This window comes from Rattus rattus, chromosome 3, assembly GCF_011064425.1.
Source record: "Rattus rattus isolate New Zealand chromosome 3, Rrattus_CSIRO_v1, whole genome shotgun sequence".
NCBI lineage: Eukaryota > Metazoa > Chordata > Mammalia > Rodentia > Muridae > Rattus > Rattus rattus.
In genome coordinates this window covers 57,219,927-57,241,011 of record NC_046156.1, presented here as the reverse complement: position 1 = coordinate 57,241,011, position 21,085 = coordinate 57,219,927, and the positions used below count along the sequence as shown (strand labels likewise).

Sequence of the window (21,085 nt, the reverse complement as noted above, 5' to 3'; positions counted from 1 at the left end):
TGGGCTACATAGTCAGTATAGTGGGTTTCAAGCCAGCCAGCCAGCCAGGGATCAGTGTGAGACCCATCTCAAAAAAGGAGAGAGAGGGGTGGGGGAGAGGGAGAGGAGAGAGGGAGGGGGAGGGGGGAGGGGAGAGAGAGAGAGACAAAGGGAGGAGGAGGAGGAAGATGGGGGAGAGAGAAAGAGAGGGAGAGGAGGGAGAGAGAAAGGGAGAGAGAAGAGAGAAGAGAGAGAGGAGGGAGAGAGGAAAGGAGAGAGAGGGGAGGGAGGGGGGGAGAGAAAGGGAGCAGGGGAGAGGGGAGGGAGGGAGAGAAATAGGAATGCTATCCACTCACCTTGAACAATTTTCTGGGCAATATATCCTCAACATCTCTGGAATCTCAAAACAGCAATGAGAAATGGGGTAGGGGACAGGTGTCCTCATCCTCTCACTGAAAGAAGCCAGAAGAGATTCAGTCATCTAGTTTTGTCAGAGGTCTTCAGTGGCACCCCAGGGTTCTTGTCACTTCAGTTCATGGCCTCTCTATGGTGTACCAGTAGAAATCATATGTATGAGAATGACTGTGGTGGAGAACCCAGTCTGCTGTCTCAGGTCAGCACCAGCAGGGATCAGATGCATGAGGGAGAGACTCTATCAGGGGTGACCCAGCCAATGTCTGGGGTCAGCACCAGCAGGGATCAGCACTTCCACCAACTCTGCGGCCTCCTGGAATTCCTCAGTGAGCTTAGATCCCCTTAGCTAGCTAACTCTTTCTTGTGCCTTGTGCAACTGACCTGTGTGAATTCAAGCCCTGAGGTGGAGAGTGGGAAACTTCTCCTCACTGTCTCACTGGTCAGGGCCTAGAAAGGCATCCCTGGGCCTTGGCTTCACCGAGCTGTTTCCTCATACCTGAGCCGTCCACAGCTACATACACCCCTCCCAGCCTGCACTATTTAAAAACAGCATACAGGAACCCAGTGTGAGTCACAACACCCAGGAGGGCAGTGGGGCAGCAGCAGGCAGGCAGCACCACTCTCCAGAATCTAGCCCCACACACAGCAGGACTGTGTGAAGAAACTCCCTCACCATGGCTTCCTTGGGGCAGATCATCTTTTGGAGGTAATGCGCTCTCTCGCTCTCTCTCTCTCTCTCTCTCTCTCTCTCTCTCTCTCTCTCTCTCTCTCTCCAGATTGAGAATAGGGACGGGGTCTTGGAGGTGCTAAGAACTTGTGGACTGTGACACAGGGTCACACTTGCACCCATATTGGGTCCAGCATTGGGGCAGGAAGAGGTTAATAAGCAAATTTAACAGCCCTGAGCAACTGCCAGGACAGGGAAGGTTCTGAGGTGATTTGGCCTGAAAGGCTCATCCCTCCTAAGGCAGCTGTGGACTGAACACTGTGCGTGCCACACTGGGGCTCGACTGAGATGCTCAGCCACACGAAACCCAGTTTCTGGAGCTGCAGAGATGAGCTGGAGAGCAGGGGCTGGTGGTGAACAGGACGATGTGTTTCGATGCTTGCCTGTAGGCATAATCTCTCAGCACTCTCACACCCAGCTCCAGTCCTAACCCCCACTGGAAGATGGAGGTCCCTTGTTTCCCCAGGAGAGCCCAGAGAGGAGACCCCTGACAAATTAAAACAAAACACAGTAAAAAGATGCAAGTCCACCTGCCGCCTTCTGCACCTCAGCTGTATTCCCCATGCTTTCCCCCATTTACCCTCTGACTGAACAGAGCCGGAAAAGGAAAGGGTTTGGTTGTTGTTGTTGGTAGTGGTGGTGGTGGTAGTGGTGGTGGTGGTGGTCCCTCCTCCACCCTAACCCCACCATGAAATAGGTGGAGATTTCAATGTCAGTCTCAACTCATTACGGTTTTTAGGAAGACATACATGTTGGTTTTAGGGGTTGTTTGAAGACCCAATCTTCCAATTTTGATGTCTTTTCCAGTTAAGAAAAGAAAAGGAGGGTGAGGTGGGAGAAAGGAGAGTGATTAACAATGAAGTCTGTAAAGAACATCACTTCCCACACAGCCTAGAATATTCCTCCCTTGAAACTGAACCTCACCTCCCTCACACTCATGTTCAGCAAGAGGTGGGGCAGAGGCTCTGCAGGATCAGCAGAGGGGGTCTCTGGGCAACACCCCTCCCTCACTGTGCTGGGCCAACTCCCTGGGGAGCAACAGGTGTCAATCATCTCTGTCCAGCCGTCTCAGCCTGTGTGAATGTCATTCGGAAGGTGCTAGCATTTGGAAAGCACCCCTCCTCCTGTGTCAGGAGCTAGCATTTCAAAAGCACCCCCCTCCTGCTGTATACTAGGTGCTTTGTTGGCCTCTTGAATCTCGTTGCCCTTTGTAAAGGTTCTCCATGTCCCTGGAGCTATATGTATAAGGGGTGGGGCAGCTTTAAACCCACTCTCTGAAAACCCATGAGGTGCTTGTTCCTGCTCCCACCATGGCCTACCTCCCCCACCTCCCAATCTTAGGTCCTCAGGATGAGAAACAAGTGTCCCTGCTGTTCCAAGGACAGGCATGTGGGTTTTCTAATAATACATTGTAACCAGCCTGACTGGTTTTGCTGGAGGATCAGCCAGAGGTGGGTGTAAATGTGGGTCCCCCACCCTCCAAGGGTTAGAGGCTCATTAGGATCAACAGAGGCTCCTCTTATTGACCCTGATTGCCTTGCTCACCATTTAAATGTCGAAGTTGCAAAAACAGGGACAAAGCACAAGGGTGACAGACAGGGAAGAGGGACCCTCATCATCTCAATGGACAGTAGGATCAGAAAGCTCTCCTCTAGATACAACCAGAACCCAGCCAGTATCCTCTCTCAGTGGCAACTAATCCCCTTTCTTTACCATAATCCCCTTTATTCATAATAGCTCCTCTCACTCACTGTTCATGGTGTAGCTCATGGGAGGGCCTGCCATCTCCCGCAGACCCAGCAGATCGTTCAACCTCTCTCAGAATATGTGTGCTTCCCGGGGAAAGAATGCCCTGGCACACGGGGAGCCAGGGAGCCGTGTGAACCAGATTCTCCTATCAGCATGGCTGTCCATGGCATCAGCAGTCACTAATGGACCATTTGTCAAGTGCTGCTTGGAGTCCAAAGACGGAAGTCAGGATCACTTATCTGAGGATGTTATGTTCTGGTGAACAGCATAACAAGGTGTCTGTTCTCTGTTAGGTGTTGCATTAGGCACTGGGGCAAAGATGACCAAGACGCTGACATGGGTCTGACAACAGAGAAAGAGTCTCAGTGACCTCATTCCTTTGTTATGGGACAATAGGCTCAGGATGCCATGGGAGCCCTTCCTTGCCCGGTGCATTGGGGAAGTTTTCCTGAGCCAAATATCTGGGCTGCTTTTCTAAGAGTGAATTAGTGGTGACCAAGTTTTTAAAAGTGAGAAAGCGACTCTACGTAGAAGGAATGGGATAACTAAAACTCACAAGCAGCCTTCCAGGCTGCTTGCTACTTTGTCAAGATGATTTCTGAGATGTGGACGGAGAGGTGACACCAGGTTACTCTGAAAGACCCCCGGAGCAGGGAGACCCTCACTCAAGTCTCAGGATGATGCGACCCCCCAAGAACTCACATGAGACCGTCCTTGCTGTAATAAACATGAGGTTTATTGATAGGAACCAGTGCACTGGGGTCGAGACTCATATCCCACGCAGGGGCAATGGAGTTAGACCCCAAGAGGCTGGGAGAAAGGGTATTTAAAGGGAGAAACCACAACCCAAGGGGGCAGGGATGGCGTCATTGGAAAGTGTCGAGAATACCAGTGAAATATCACAAGGAGGAGCTTCCTGTTTCTCAGGATTGTTCTCTAAGGGCCTTATCTTAAGTCCTTTTATCTAGAAAAGAAATGTGACCTTTTACTTACAGGTAGAGGGCAGGGTCTGGAATTTGAGGTATTGAGGGCTTTTTTAAACGTCTGACTTCTTAGCTGCATTTTTTATTCTTTCAACTCGAGGTCTTATTTACCAGACTGAGCTAAGGATTGGGTGTTGGTGATGATTGGTGCTCAGAGACTCTCGAGCAGAGGACCCTGAGTTTTCACCTTGGAGAGGCAGGAGTCTGGGGGTAATGAGAGCAGCTGGGAGGCGGTTGCTGTCCAGATAAAGTGGAATAATGGAAAGAGAGTTGTACAGGGAAGTGGATCCAAGAAACAGGGACATTAGAGCAGGGAAGTGGATCCGAGAAACAGGAGGGAGAGAAGGGCACGGAACAGTGGAAGGTGGGGTGAGGGGCAGGTCCTGGAAGGAGTTCCCTGTCCTGGATGGGGCAGAGTGAGTTCAAGGAGAGGGATGCAGTAGGGGAGCTCCTTATATTAGGTCCACATTGAGTCTAAGGTTCCCCTGGGAGCGACCATCAGCTGATGATAAGAAAAGCCCAGAAAACATGGCGAAGAAACTAGGAGGGGTCAGGCAAGGAATGGTTGGTTACATGGGGTGTCTCCCAAGGACAGCCTGTAAGCAGGCGTAGGGGCCAGTGACAGGGAGTGAAGAACACTGATTTTTTAGGGGGAAGAAGAGAAAGCAAATGGAGAAAGGCTGAATATCCCGAGGGGCAGAGAGATCAGAACCGAGAAATCACGAATGTCTGCAGAGTAGACATTCCACGAGTCATCAAAGCCTGGGGAGTCTTGAAACCGCTCTAGCCTATTTGAAGCTATAGAAGACCACAGGACTGATGAAGACATCCAAGGAAGGAGACTACTGCAAGGAAGGGAGAGAATGGGTTTCTCTTTGTCACATGAAGGTAGCTAAATTGAATGATGGAGGCTTGAACCAAGGAGACCCCTGGAACTTTGCCCTAGAGTCCTTGTCTCCCATTTCAAGCCAATCAGGCAGAATGCTTGGCGGCCCCATGCCAGCTTGCCTCGTGAGAGAATCTTACCTGGCAGAGCTCAGCCTTGATCAGATTAACACCGAAAATCCCACAGAGACAATAAAAGATGAGCTCAGCCTGTATCGCTTGGAGTTTATTAAACAGAAGGTTTAGGGACCCCATGAATCCTTCTTTGTCACCTGAGTACACATTCTTCCTCACCTCTGCCTGCTGCTGTGACTTTCACGTCTTTCAACAGCCAGCTCTGCTGCCACTTCAGCTTTGAAGTCCCTTTTGGATTTTTCTAGGTACCTTAACTGCCCCCTTTATGTTCCCAGTCAGACTCTTTATGAACGTTGTTCCCGAAGCTCATCTGCTTTCCTCGCCGAGGATCAGAATTCATCTAGATCTTTTTTGTCAGGAAGAAGGAAAACATTATCACTGTAGATGCCTATATGAGCTCTGGCTTCAGACCGTGTGGATCAATACCCCGGTCAATTGTCAATGCTTACCCTGGATCAGCATCAGCTTCTCTAACTGTAACTGGGGTGGTGGCAGTACGTAACTGCTGGGGTCGTGTGAATGACATGTGATAATTCTGTGTCTGATCCATCCTAATGGAATACAGACGCCAACCGCTACTATCCACATTGTGTGCAAGTTCCTCTATAATGTCCATTACATGGCCATAAAAACCTGTCTCCAACGCTATGGCCATTGGCTTTTCTGTCCTTGAAACAGATGTTGTACTGAAGGCTTTGAGGATCTTTAAAGAGCCGATTATGCGTGTGTGTGTGGGTGTGTGTGTGGTGTATGTGTATGTGTATGTGTGTGTGTGTGCGTGCACACGTGTGCGCATACACACACATGAGCCTGCAGAGACTAAAGGACACTGGGTGTTTTCCTTTATTACTTTTGATCTTATCCAAAAGGCTGAGAAATGATGTCAATGATTAGAGGTGGGGTATTTGTTTGTTTGTCAACTCGATACAAGCTAAGGTCATCCAGCAAGAGAGAATCTCAGTTAAGGGATTGCCTTAATCATCTTGCCTCTAGGCCAGTCTATGGGACATTTTCTCGATTAATAGTTATGTGGGGAGTCCCGGCCCACTCTGGGTGGTGCCACTCCTGGGCACATGGTCCTAGGTTCTGTAAGAAAGCGAAGTGAGTGAGCCAAGAGGAGCAAGCCACTAAGCAGTGTTCTCCTGTGGCCCTGCATCAGTTCTTGCCTCCAGGTTCCTGCCTGAGTTTGTGCCCTGACTTCCCTTTGAGGTAGACGGGAAGCTGTAGGATGTAATTCCCCCTAGCCCTGCCGAGTTGCTTTTGGCCATGTGTTTATCACAGCAATAGAACACAGACTAGGACAGTCTCTTACAGAGCCCAAGGCTTAGTGGTTTCTGCTTGACTGGCTGGCCAGCAAGCTGCTCGAGCATCAGCCCATCTCTGTCTCCCAATTCCTGGATCCCAGTCACACTTGGCAATGCCTTACTTTTACATGGGTGCTAGGCATTTGAACTTGGGTCCTCTTGTTTTCATACCAAGTACTCTTATCCACGGAGTCATCTCCCTACTCCCCAAGAGAGTCTATTTTAACATCATTCTATTTACAGAGGTTTCCTTGGGAGGGTGGGAGTCGAGTCTGTCATCAGTTCATATCTGTTTATGAATCTAAGACAGTCATTTTTAAAATCTGAAGATTTGGGAGTGAGATTATTCCATGTCTGACTACAGGATTGAAGATCTGGACATTGTAGCAAGAGGCTTCTTGGTAAGTTTGGGAAGCCCTACTGTGTGCCCAGCCCAGCATCTGCACCTTCTGATGAGACAGTGTTGAGAACAAATGTCGACCTGCCCTGCAGCCAGAAAGGCTAAGTCTCCAAGGGCCGAAGGATATTCCAAAGGTGTGACATTGGGATAATCAGGGGACTCAAGGTGTTTGAGCTCAAGAGTAGTGCAGACAAAATGCTGTTTATTTTCATTATTAAGGCAAACAAACCATGAGGTGGCGATTACAGTTAGATGAAGCAAAGACAAATGCATTGGGGGAATACACCCAGTTTTATATATCTTATTATCTATCTTTGGTCATGTGAAAAAGAGCCAAAAATATTTGTCCCAGGCCTTTGTTGTTTCTACAGAGGTAATGTAGATGTGCTGGGGCATTTTTAAAAGGTCCTTGTTTTTAAGTGCATTTACTTATCACAGTTTATGTAAAGAAGGCTGCCTTGTGGGAAGAACATTTTGTACTCTGTTCATCCATAGTTTACAGTAAGTTCACAGCTATCTTGCCCAGGCTCCCACAACAAAAGCAACACCCACCAGAATGCAGTTAGCGCTAAGGGTCAAGTGTGCAATAATGGTTCCTTAGCCAAACCGCCTCACACTTCTAATTCTCTCCGTTTCAGAGCTGCAGACACTGAGGCGAGGTTATTGTCTCTCCACCAGCCAATGCCGGGAATGCACACATACCTAGCTCACGCCCTGTACCGAGTTACAAAGATAATTCTCCTTTCAACCAGCTTGCTTCATCTCCTGCCACTAAAGCAAAACCTGACTCAGTACTGGCAAAAGCTCACTTCCCCAGTGACTACCACTGCAGAGGACCCCTTGACTGATTAATGAGGATGCTCAGCTGAAGCCAGAGCCTGTGAAATTGCTCTACACCAGAAGCCCTCAGCCTGTGGGTCGCAACCCTTTTGGGGGTCGAATGACCCTTTCACAGGGTCACTTAAGACCATCAGAAAACACAGATATTTACATTATGATTCATAACAGTAGCAAAATGACAGTTAATGGAGTAGCAATGAAAATAATTTTGTGGTTGGGGGTCACCACAACAGGAGGAAGTGTACTAAAGGGTCACAGCGTTAGGAAGGTTGAGAGCCACTGCCCTAGATGGTAAACACAGCACAGAGATTGCATCTGCTTACTCCTCAGACAACCAAAACAAAGTGGGTAGCTTCTTAAATGCTATGCTGCTAAAGGCTCAGAGAAAGGGATGTTTTCAAGGTCCCACAATGCTAGTGACCTTAGAAAAAAGCTGTGCCCCCCACCCCAAGAAGACTGTTTTACCCAAGCGTCAGGGATCTTCAGACCAGAGTGTCCAAAGTCTTATTTATGTTTGCTCAACATTAGAAAACAAAAAAGGAAAAATACAGTAGTTAGCCTGACTGGTCAAATTCTCCATGCCCTTGCTGTGGGACCTAAGTAAGCTTCAACCCTAATCTCTACTCCTCATCAGTACGCTGGATGTTAATTGTTTGTTAGCCTTCAGGGTTGATGTGAAAGCTAAATGAATTGATAAATGGCAGACCTTGTCATCTTGCAGTGTTGGCACTAGATAGGTCCTGCCTGCTCTTGCTGAATGATTCCCTCCCTTTCTATGGTTTTACAGAAGGAAAAAACAAAACAAAACAAAAAACAAAAAACAGTGACTTGGAGGGAGGTAGAGTCAGGACCGTTCCAAGAACCTTTGTATCTAGAATGTTCTTGGCACAGTAAGATGTCTTATTTTTAGTTCTTGCTCTGTGAGACATAAAAATTCTCCGCTTCTGGAGACATTGAACAGGGTGGACTTGAAACACACCTTGCCGTAGTCACCCCAACATTACACAGCAGCAGCAGTAGCATCCTGGGAACTGTTGGAAGAGCACAATCTCAGCTGCCTCCAGGTCTACTGAACTGGAGTGGGCCCAGCGATCCGCACTCAGTAGTCCCCCTGGGTGCCTCATACCCACTGGGGCTCACAGTGCCCTGTAAATGGTTCCACTCAAGCCTTTGATGTCGCAGTAAAAGGGCAGAGGTTTAATCCAGGAGGACATTAACTCCACCTAAGATCACTTATCATGCCTCATTTCTTTTAAAGATATATTTAAAAGAGCAATGATCGATGTTGATAGAGACGGAGGCAAATGCACAAGTCTCCTCGGGTAAGGAAACCCCAAGCCTCCTCGGGTAAGGAAACCCCGAGCCTCCTCGGGTAAGGAAACCCCGAGCCTCCTCGGGTAAGGAAACCCCGAGCCTCCTCGGGTAAGGAAACCCCGAGCCTCCTCGGGTAAGGAAACCCCGAGCCTCCTCGGGTAGGAAATTCCAGTTCTGGTTATTTCATCTTCACTGTTTTAGATTCAAACCTACAGTACGTCACGATTAACGATGACACCGTTCCCAGCACATTTCTGCCAGTCCCAGCATGACACTAACAGGAGCCTCTCTTTCTTTTTCTATAGATTTAAAATGATAAATTTCATGGAATAAAAGCCAAGAGGAAAGCTTGCGAGGCAGCATCAGTAATGTAGGCTCAGCAAAGGGCACCTTTATCTACCTATCCTGATGCCTTGCTGTGCTTCTTCCCCCCCCCCCGCTCTCAGAATGACCATTCCACGCACCCCATCTCTCTTCACTTCTCTTACAAAACCCATCCTTCTCCCCACCTTGGTCTCAGAAAATCGTGTGGCTTCCTCCTTCACCGAGGAAATGGAAACCGGCTCTTCGTTTCCCAGCTGCCACATTCAGGAATGCCCTTTCGTCTGGCCTCGAGCTAGAGGTCTGGGTGCAGATTTACCCGGCACTATCAAAGGTCAGTTCCACACATTCCCCATCTCTCATCTCCCAGCTCATGCACTCTGGCTGTCAGCATCCATCTGCCCTGTACCCACCATTGTCCCAATCGGCACACAGCCCAGCTGTCAGGGTTTGCCATCTTAAAAAGAAATACTGTCTCTCAGCCTAACTGCTGTCTGTCCACCCCACCTTGCATTGCCCTGCTCCCCCTCCCCGTCCCTGTCAGCAGACTTACTGCAAGACTGGTCGACAGGGACTGAGCTGACTGGTATCCTGGTGGTTCTGAGCGCAGTAGAGCTAACCTGCCTGTCCAATCCTGGCTAAATGCCTTCCTGGCTGGTTGGCCTTGGGTAAGTTGCTCATTATCCTCTTTGTGTCTGGGCTCTGGATCTGGGAACCATCTCTGAGCCAATACCATGAAACCCTGTGGCAATTATGCAAGTTGAATTTGATAAAGCACATAGCGAACCCTCATTGCCAGCTACCTGTGCAGCTGTGATTTTGATTTTCCCCCACTTGAATTTTTCATCCTCACTAAGCCAAGATGTTACAGCTGTCAGTGCCTCATTGCCATGTCCAGTTCTCACTGCTTCTTTTGCTTACCCTTGTAACAGCTCTCAATACAGATGCCCTATGACCTCCTGGGAACGCCCCTTCTTCAGTTTCCATGACTTCCGTCTCCTTCTTTCTTGTCCTTTCCTTCTTCACCACAACATGAGGCTCCAGCTCTTACAGCCAGCCTCTGCTTCTCTACACCCATGGTAGCAGTTAACCTTCTGTAGCCAGGAACTTGCCTCTGGCACAAGGACCCAGCACATTATTCCTGTGCTGTGTTTGATGATGAATTTTTTTTCATTTGCTAAAAGACTCCAGGCTCTGGGAGCAGGACGTAACAGCCCAGGGACCATCCCTCTTTACAGTGGCTGGCGTAGCATTCATAAAGTGCTATAAGGCGTGGGACAGTGAGTCAAGTACATAGGAAGAACAGCTAGGCATGGCGGCTCACGCCTGTGGTCACAGAACTCGAGAGACCAGCGCAGGGTGTCTACCGTGAGTTTGAGGACAGCCTGGACCCTATCTCAAAAAACATGGAAGAAATTAAAAAAAAAAAATAAATGTAAGCAAGCACTATGTGGTATAGGAAGGAACAGCTTATAGCCTCCAGAATAGCCTCAGTCAATGCCTTCAAGCTTGGGACATTTCTAGGCAGGTCTTGACGGAAAGCCCTGTGAAGGGAGCGCTAGGTGAGGAATCCCACCAAGCAAGAAGCTGGTCTCTGATTGTCACTTCTACCTGTCCACAGAACACTTCTCCCATCTGCTCCTTCTTTTCGTTGAAGACAGGACATGTTCTGGTGGCTGTCTCTGCAGTTAAGGAGAAGCCAATCAGTGGGAAAGCTGAGCTGTCCTCCTATTGGTTTTAGGCCAGGTGGCCATCATCTAATACCTTTAATGTAAGCTTGTGGGGTTTAACAAAAGGCAGTCAAGCTCTGCCTTGCTGCTGCAGACACCTTCACCTTGGGACCAGATCTGTGGGGCTCCCTGCAGAGGAGCTCTACCTGGTGCTTACTAAGTCAGTTCCCTCACAGGGACGGTTCCCTGCACAGGGATATGGGGGATGAGCTTGCCAATCACTGCTGGCCCAAAGCTTATGAACTAGGCTGTGTTTGGGAGTGGGACAGAGTGGAGAGAGGGAGATCAGACGTCCAGAACATTCTTTATGCAGAGAAATTCCCTACTTAGGTCAATTAACTGGGCCTTTCATAACCCTGTGGTGCTACTGTATTAAGAGTGTCCCACAGGTCAGGCTGTGGCATGGTTAAAGGAACTCTGTACATGAATAAGTTCATCCTCCACTAATGTCCTACAACTGCAGCAGCAGCAATGTCCTGAGTAAAACCAAGAAGACCCTTTCCATGGCAACCGCTTTATGAATGGCAGCCAGGTGCCCAAATGAACTCACAAAACTGTCCTGAGTACTAGCACTAGTACCATAGTGCATTTATGTTATTAACGCTTTCTGTTTTCATCCGGCCTTACACATGTACAGTATTTTGAAACATTGAAAGTCAGTGTTTGACGTCTTGCTGAGACAGCGAATCATCATATGTAAAGAGTGTGGCTATTTCAAAGAAAAACCTTACAGCCTTTAAGAAAGGAGCTATTCAGGACTGAGAAGATAACTCAGTTGTTGAAGTGCCCTCTGTACCAGCACAGAACCTAGCTCAGATTCCCAACACCCACATAAAAAAACCAAGCAAGGCTGTGCATGTCCGCAACCCTCACACTGAGGACGTGGACAAAGGGAGATCCCTATAGATGCTCTTACCCAATCTGTGAGTTTTAGGTTCTGTGAGTCTGACTCTGCCTCAAAACACAAGGGGAGGGACAATAGAGGACACTGATTTGAGCCTTGCATATTAACATAAACGTGTGTGCACTCTCCTACACAAATATGTGCACACATGTGAGCACACACACATACCTTAAATGCACACACAGTATCATTGTGTGCTGGGAGTGTCTGTAGGTTTGGAATCTATGTGTGTGGGCTTCTTCTGGGTGAGGAGAAAGGTAGGCTGCTCAAAGGTTATACTATAGGTCTTTAAAAGATCACCTACTGATGACTCTTCCCATCTTTGTGACCTGATATTTGATAAGAAACAATTAAGGGAGGAAGGATTTATTCTGGCTCGTGGTTCAAGGGAATAGAGTCCATGGTAATGAGGATTGTGCTTACCCGTGGGTATAAGGATAGGAATACAGTTAGAATACAGTTAGAAATCACATTTAATGCTTTAGGAAAATGGAAGGTTCTTCTCTAGAGTTGATGACGTCTTCAGCTATGGGTGGTTGGTTAGGTTAGTCAATGTGATCAGGAAGGCAAGACGGCAGGTACCTCCATGACTGCAGGGCTTGCTCACGTCTCAGTGCACCAGTGACGGGGGAGAGAAGAATGTGGGTACTCAGCTGCCTTTCTCCTTTTTAACTCAGTCTAAGACAACAGTCCGGGGGATGCAGCCATCCACATTCAAAAGCTGGACATACCCCCCCATTCAGTTAATCCTCTCTGGAAACACCCTCATAGATACTTCCAAAGGTGTTCATTAGTGCCTTTGGTGTTCTTAATCCAATCAAGTTGGCAAATTAACCACCACATACCTTCAATTCTGCCCAGATCAGTAAGGAGACTAAGAAGTCTTAACATGGTCTGAGAGCCTGGTGGTCTTTGGAATTACTCTGTCATCTGGAAGCATTGGGATTTTCTCAGAGGATAGTCTGGTAGGGACTGAATGAATAATGTGTCCCCTGCATCTTCATTGGTTGTGGCTCTTTTTAGTAGTCTCCATCTGTTGCAAAGAGATGCTTCTCTGATGAAGGGTGAGAGCAAATTTCTGTGTGGGTGTAAGGATAAGTATTTAGAATAGTTAGACATTATATTGAATGGTTTAGGGAAATGTAAGTAATAAGTTCTTCTCTAGGATCTATGTTGGCTAGATTTATGGTGTCATGCATAAGCAGACCTTAAGTCCGTTTAGAATGCTGTTGGCTACCCCCAAGATAAAATGTCACAATTGCACCATTGGAGAGATCTTGCTGATTGGGTCATGGTTATAGCTCACAGCTTTAGAGCTATTAGACCATTGACTGCTTTTCTTTCTTGGTAGCTTGCATCTGATGCTATGAGCTCGTCCTCAGAGAGGAGGCCTCCAGGTTTAGTTCCAGCTTAATACTTCCAAGCCCTGTCTCCAAAGTGTATGATACTTCCAGCTACAGGCTCTCACATTCTTCTCTGGAAGGCATCAAGGGCAATGGAAACTGCCTAGACTTTCTGGAGTCCCTTGGACTCCCATGACAAGAATCAAAGGGAGGTTTCCCATGCCTGGTGCTAGGGGTTTTGTTAGTATGGGTGTTGGAATATTATCATCCTAAGTGGTATATCTCGTGTGTGTGTGTGTGTGTGTGTGTGTGTGTGTGTGTGTGTGCGCGCGCGCGCGCGCGCGTGTGTGTGCAAGTGTTTATGTAAGCTTATAAAATACAATGTTTTTCTATGGCTTTAAAAATACCCTTAGTGTTATGTCTCTCTCTTACCTCCCTCTCCCTTTGTATAATTCTCCCTCCTCCTCCCAATTTAAAGTGCCCCCATTTTTTTATTTTCACCTTCATAGCATCTGCATTTTACTATCCAGTGTAATGTATGATTTTGTTTCACCGTGAAATACAATTGTAACATTTAAGGAAATGTTACAATTTCTCAAAGTTATCCATGGATTAATCATTGGAACTACTTTCTTTTCTGTTCTTTCCTTTTAAAGTCAAACTACAAATCATTTTAAATAGTTGTTGATACTGGGAAACCCTTTTATAGTCTGCTTTTCCTATTGAGCATTCATGTTATTTAAAGTAAATTTGAAAGCAGTTGTACAATTAAAGAATGTTTTGCTTACTGCTACAGCAGTCATAACCCTATATAGTAATCTGGTTTTGCAATTCTATCCAGTTAGAAAGTGACATGCTGGACCACTTGTACCAGTTACTTTTGACACCAACACACAGCTCTTGATGCAAGCAATTTATGTTGGGTCATGGTTTCCATCTTGACTTGCGAGGCATGATGGCTGTCTCAGCTTGGTCCATGGCAGTGGGAATTTAAGAGTATAGTTTGTTCACATCTTGAAGGAAAATAAAAGACAACTTTCAAAGACCTCCCCCCATTGATCCACCAGCCAGTCTCATAGCCTCCCCAAACAGTAACATAGTGGATCACCTATTCAAACACAGGATCCCATGGTGAACATTTTTAGAGACAAACCATAAGGATACCACTCTTCCTGGAAACTTGAGACTTGGTGAGATTTCCTACTTCTGTCTTTTTGGTTTTTTTTTTTTTTAAAGAAGTGTTTTAATTGTACTCAACCCAGTGTCTAATTGGATGTGAGCATCATCTGGGTCCAATTACCACCATGCATGACTTGAGCACTCAGTAGTGTTCGTACCTAATACCTAAGACATTGTTTCCCCAAGTGGCACCAATCAAAGTTTTCTCCAGAAGAGTTCTGTACAGAGTCAAGCAAATTTGGAGGTGCTGAATGACACCATGTTTGGACTGCGAAATCGCTGAGGGCCAGGAGTGTTAGTTTGAGTTTCTGTTGTTGTTTTGTTTGCTAGTCAGTCAGAGCTTCGAGACTCCCTGGACCATCGTGCCTGACTCACTCCCTACCCTTGCTGACTCCTTATCTTGTTGGCTGCTGTCCTGCCAGCAATACACCAGAAAAGGTCCCTGGAAATGAGATTTATGAAAAGAATCAAAGCCATGTGTATTAAGAAATAACTAGGTGACATAATTAGAAATAACCAGGGCCTTGCTATGTAGCTCAGCCCATCCTTGAACTTGAAATTCGTCCTTCACCAGCTGGCATTGTAGGTATATGCCACTATACGTAGCTGCTCAATTGTTTTTGACCAATGTAGTCATAATTTCAGAAGGTTTAATCTAGCATGAATGCCTCTGAGACATTCATCATGCATATCAGTGCTAAAGGCTTAATGAGTTCTGTGGAAGTAAAGGAACCATTATGATGAGGCTGGTGTTATCAGAAACGCAATCTTCAAATTTTATATTTATTAGTATCCATTGGGATACTAGTAACACCTTAGAGTTACTAGGGCATAGGAAAGAATAGCCACCATTGTTACATATACAGGACTTGCTGGTGCAGAAGGGAAGCTGAGATACATGTATCCTCCATATGAGTTTTATTAGCAGTTTCAGCATCCTGGCCCGCAGTGGGAGGGAGAACAGTTCTTCAGGTCCCAGGAAGAGCTTCATTAGCTGAGGTAGCCATCCTGGGTAGCCTGATGGGGTTCTGAAGGGAAAGCGCTTTCAATGCCCCTCAGTTTCTCCTCATTTCTCAAGGATTAGAAGAATGAGAGCTTTGAGCCACTCCCTGGGAGGGAGAATAGGACCCTTCATTTCCAGAGAATCAAGAGGTTTGCTTGCTAGGTTTTCAAGGCTGAACTTATACCGTGTGACCCAGTCTACATACGAGAAATCAAGAAGGGACTGCTAAAAGTCTGGCTACTGATGGACTTGGTGATACAAACCTTAAATCTCAGCACCTGGGAGGCAGAAGCAAGAAGATCTCCATGAGTTCCAGGCCATCCTGATTTACATAGTGAACTCCAAGATAACCAGGACTACATAGAAAGGCTCTGTCTCAAAAATAAGAACAACAAAATTCTAGTTCTAACTCCAGTCCATCTTGGGTCTGAGAAGTATGGAGGTAGGCAGGCTTTGGTTGTAGCAGCCAAGGGGGAGGAGAGTAGGACCCAGTTCCTCGAGAACTGCAGGATCACATGACCCGTTGCTTATCAACTCTCTGGAGACAGCTATAGGGGGGTGTGGCTTGATTTCTGGAAAAGAGAAAGGAGCAGCCAGACAGTCTGCAACTTAAAAATAAGTAAAATACTACTTAAAAAATTCTACTTAAAAAATAAGTAGAATATATATACATATATATGTACATATACATATATATACACATATATATACATATACATACACACACACACACACATATATATATATATATATATATATATATATATATATATATATATAAATCATATAAGTAACAAAATAGAAAGCACATTATTGAGTAAATCATCCCATGACAGCATCAGGAGCCTGGCCTGACATTCAAACAACATGGCTGAGCGAGTGCCCAGGAGTCCATGAAGACTGAAGTTTCCTTCCCAGGAATCCTACACATTTCATACCCAAAGCCATCACTCTTTTTTCCGACTTCCCCTTCTCTAGCAAGTCTTTTTTGTTAGCCCTGTTTTGTTAGCCCTGTGTTTGCATATGCCTAACCTGTGGCTTTCTTTCCTCTTTAAAACCAGAAGGAGGCTCCTTGGGTGGCATCAAAGGCTCACCTCAAATAATTTACTAGATAAACATGGGTATTATTCTGACTGCCCTCTCATTGTTATAATTGCTAATTAGTTCTTCTTTTTCAGGAAGTGGCTATCACCTCAGTGTATGGGTGTTTATCTGATCTGCCTGAAACCCCAAGTTGAATTAATCTAGATGCAGGAAGCCTTAAATACACCAGCACTGGCTACTGACGTTTGGGTGGACACTGAACACTGAACACTCACGCAGCCAGAACTTGAGTGTGTTTTTTGTTTGTTTGTTTGTTTGTTTGTTTGTTTGTTTGACAGTCACTATAGCAAAATGTCCAAGACATGGGCATGGGATAACATCAGAGTGGAGTGACAACAGTTGGCCAGAACCAAATCAGTACTGCTGAAGACGGTCGCTTCCTTCCCACTCTCCCCATTCTCCTTCCTTTTGCTACCCCATTCTCTGGAATTCTTTCCCCCAAGAGAGCTTTTAATGTCAATGTCTGGTTCTTGTCCTTCCCAGTGGGCATCAGTGTGAGCCATGCAACAGTGACTCAGCATTTGACAGTGTTTGTCAGACACCTCTAGGAATAATAGCGGTGCTCCGGGGAAGTAGAAGATGAAAGGTATTTCTCCTATGAGAACACATAATTAATTTAATGATAGTAATTGACTATAGCTTGGTGAGGTTAAATGATATGAAATAGGCAATTTTGTGTTCTCACAGCAGAAGGCACTACCCAGAGAGGGTGTGCCTATGATTTAAAAAATTCACAAAGAAACCTTTGATTTCTCATGAGGTGGAAATAAAGCTTTTGACTTAGGCTCCCTTCAAAAGCAAGCAGTGTGGCATCTTGACCCTGCCATGTTAGATTTCAGACCCCCAGGTCTCTTTTTTCCCTGTAAATATTGAAGTCAAATTATCTTAACCATATGCGTGCAGTGCTCTGAGAGCAAGGGGAAGGGGCCACGACATTCGTGGGAGAGGGAGTCATGGACACTGCTCCTTCTCTTCGGACATCTCCTTCCAAGTGTAAACTGTAATCCTGTGGTAGTCTGTGTCTCCAGGTTTCATGTTTTCATCTGTCAAAAAGACAGTAAGTGTCCTCACTGTGTGTCCCTGTGAGAGCTCTACAGAGTGCAGAGCACTGACCCAGGCCTCTGTTCTGACGGCTTCATGGGAGCTGATGGCTTGTGTGCTATCTGAGAGAGATGTCATACTTGGAGGCATATAGGACGGTGAGCGCAGGATGTGGGAAGTACAAAAGATGGCCGTGGTAATAATGTTGACGGCTGCACATTGCACTCTTTCATGACTGGGTCTATATGTTGTTCTTTGGGAAAAAAAGAACACAGGAAAGGCACCAAGATTCCTCTACCTTGAACTTTAAAAGCAGAAGTTTGGACAGCAAAGGGTTCAGTTTTCAGAGTCATATCAGAGATGCAGCCTGACATTCTGAATCTTGCAGAATCATGTCACCTCTGGAGGTGGCCTTTTGATGGGGTGGACTCACTGTCCTGCCATCTCGCAATCACGGCTTCTAATATGGAGATCCTTCTGTGTGCTAGCCAGCCTTTGTCTTAAAGTACCACATGCATTATTGATTTAACCAATGTTTGTTGAGCAGCTTCAAGGAGTTTTACATATATTATTTATTTGTTTGTTTATTCATTTATTTATTTTATTTAAATTGAACATATATTATTGTACCCAGCACCACACTTTCTAAGGAGGTGATCCTGAATGAACCGTGAAGCCTCAATAATTAGGAACAGACTAGGAAAAGGAGACAGATAAATAAATACACAGTTACTGTATACTGTACCAATCACCGCCTCAGGCTGGTCTCAGGGTGCCTTGGTCTTCTTGCTTGTGATGGTGGAACAGTGTGGTTAGAGAGACTTTTTTTTAGAGGAGGCAGTTTAATTTTGAGTGTGGATTAGCCAAGCAAGGAGACATGGGAAAAAGATCCGGACAAAGGGAAAAGACTGTGAGGTGGCGTAAGGATGGGGGGAGGAAGAAGTCAGTGCGTGTGTACCAGGAACGTCAGTCAGAGAGATCAGCCCCAGTCAGGTGCGATCAGTCAGAGAGGTCACCCCAAGCCAGGTCTGATGCTCTCAACAAGGAACTGCAGGTTCTACCCTTCTCATTTTTTCACCTGAGTGAGTTAAGGCTTATTAAAGTGACAGGGGAGAGCGAAGGAGGACCCTTGGAAGAGTGATTAGACGACATGAAATCAAATCACTTTTAGAATAATTTGCTAATGAGCAAAGGGAAGCAGTTAGAGGCCATGGCAGGCCTTCGTTGGGCTCACAGTTTCTTTCCTGCCCATTTTCTCCCAGCAATCAGCAGTTTCATATTAGCCATGATCACTGCTGCTTAATACAGCACACACAAGGGAAATGCAGCAGAACCTAGGTCGATTTGCCTCCAAAACCTGTGTTCTTTTCTTATTTAGAAATCGCAGTGTGGTTTTATTGTCAGCAAGATTGTTCAGGACGCTGGGGAAGTCAGCCTCTCAGGAGGCAATCACCTCAGTCAAGTTCATGGGGTAGGTAACAAGTGACTTGCCAGCAACCCCTTGGAGTCCAAACCCCAGATGCCTCATTCCGCTGCCTTTCCGTAAAGCGCTTGAGAAGGGAAGCTCTCCAGCGTTGGCAGAGTGTAGTCAGTAGGGGAAAGGATGCTCTGCTAGCTAAAGTTGGCAAGATTGTGCAGCTTCCTCTGGGAAAATTCCCCTAAAACGCAAGATACAACCTAAAACTTTAATCAACCAAACAAAACACACTATGCTTTCTTGTATTTATGAGTGAAGAGATCAACGAAACATTCCACTTTCACAGCTGTAACAAACACATTATTACCTGATATCAATAAATGTCACTTACTCTTCTTCCTTATGCCCACACCTAGCTAAGCAAGCCAAGTATCCTTCTCCTGAGCTGCACCTCAGGCCCCACTTACTAAACCCTTTGTCTGATACCAGACATTGATTGTCTAAGGCAGAAAGCATGAGACCAACATTTAATATATGTGGCCTGTCTATCCACTAGCTCCACGGTTTTCTACCCTCAAGGAAAATACTTTGGAAGAACATGGGCTCCCCAAAGGTGTCACACCGGAAAGTGCTCAGCTTATCTGCCATTCCAGGAACTGGTGCTGCATACCTGGGCCTCAGGACAAGGGTTGATGTCTAATCACAGTCTGGGACAGCCAGTAACAGCACACTGAGTTAGGGAGAACACATGTGCTCACTTAAGTGAGGAAAAATACCGTGCTTGTAATTTATAGCACACATTTGCTCGGGTATGGGCTCTTGTAAAATTTCTACTGAGTGCAAACTGCTGGCCCAGCCATCTGTTTTAAGAGTCCCAGGGAAGCTTGAGCTTAAGAGGTGACACCTGTTACTTGTCTGAGGCGTCAAACCTCAAGTAACTTAAGGGGAAGCATGTAGGAGAGGGAGGCCAGCATTTTAATAAGTGAAACACATGTTACGTCTGCTGTTCCCACATTTTACAGTATTAGAGATTTTCCTGCTTGCTGCTTGGCCGTCTTCTCTCTTCTCCCTACCACAGTGTAGTTCTGTTGAAGTGTAACTGATACGTTCAGAGCCTGTATTTACCACATACGTGACCATTGATCTACACTGTGGAATGACATCCTGTAGAGTTAATGAGCACGTCTTTCACTCCAGTTAGCATTTTTGTGCATGTGTGTGTCTGTGTAGACATGTGAATGTGTGTGTGTATGTGTGTAAGTGTTTGTGTGTGTACATGTATATATGTATGTGCTATGTATGCAGTACAAACACAATCTACTCTCTCATCAGCTTTTGAGGCTCTAATATCGTTAACCATAATTGCACACTAGGTCCCTATAGCTTGTTTGCCTCATATGTAAAAGCTGATACCCTAAAACCAGTATCTTCACCCATTCACCCACCACCAGCCCCTGGTGGCCTCCACCACCTCTCTACTTCTAAGACTTCACATGTGAGCTCATATTATTTGTCTTGTGTCCATATTATTTCACCTAGGATAATGTCCTCCAGGTTAATTCATATTGTCACAAAGGGTAGGGTTTCCTTCTTCTTAAGATTGAATAATACCCTGTGGTGTATTTGTCTCAAAGGTCTTCCTGCATTTAACTGCTGACGAGCGCTCGGGGTGTTTCTGGGTGGGAGCTCTTTGAAACAGCATCTCAACCAGCCAGTGTGGGCATACAGGCACCTCCTCGAGGAACTGTCATTTCCTTTGGATTCATGCTCAGGTGTGTGGTTGCTGGATTAGAGGGTACCTGCAATGGAAAATTTGGGGGACTTTCCATGTTGTTTCCCACAATGGTGGAGCAGCAAACTCATCCTCATCATCAATGGATAGAGGTCCCTTTTCCCTCATTCCCATTAGTTCTTCTTGCCATTTGCCTGTCTGATAAGGGCTTTCCTAAGAAGTGGAAGAACTATGTTATTGAGATAGCTGTATTTCAGCCAAGTATGGTGCCACATACCTATAATTTCAGCATTCAGGAGGCTGAGGCAAGAGGATTTTGAGATCAAGGCCAGCATATGCTACAAGATAGTTAGACTTCTGTCTTAGCTAGGGTTTCCATTGCTGTGAAGAGACACCATGACCAAGGCAACTCTACAACATTTAATTGGGACTGGCTTACAGGTCAGAGGTTCAGTCCATTATCATAAGCATCACAGTGTCTGGGCAGACATGGTGCTAGAGAAGGAGCTGACAGTTCTGTATCTTGATCTGATTGCACTAGGAGAGACTGTCTCCCAGACAGAGGAGGGTCTCAAAGCCCA

At 46.1% G+C, this 21,085-nt stretch overlaps 1 protein-coding gene across 1 annotated transcript in view; it reads left to right on the top strand.

The window, feature by feature from the left end:
* The first annotated feature begins 973 nt into the window (after positions 1 to 973).
* The window catches only part of Vtcn1 (V-set domain containing T cell activation inhibitor 1), a 67,403-nt gene continuing 47,291 nt past the window's right edge, over positions 974 to 21,085 (top strand). The window contains exon 1 of the mRNA XM_032896679.1: positions 974 to 1,099. Coding sequence (XP_032752570.1) covers positions 1,068 to 1,099 — 32 coding nt within the window. The 5' untranslated portion in view covers positions 974 to 1,067. The remainder of the gene's footprint in view (positions 1,100 to 21,085) is intronic.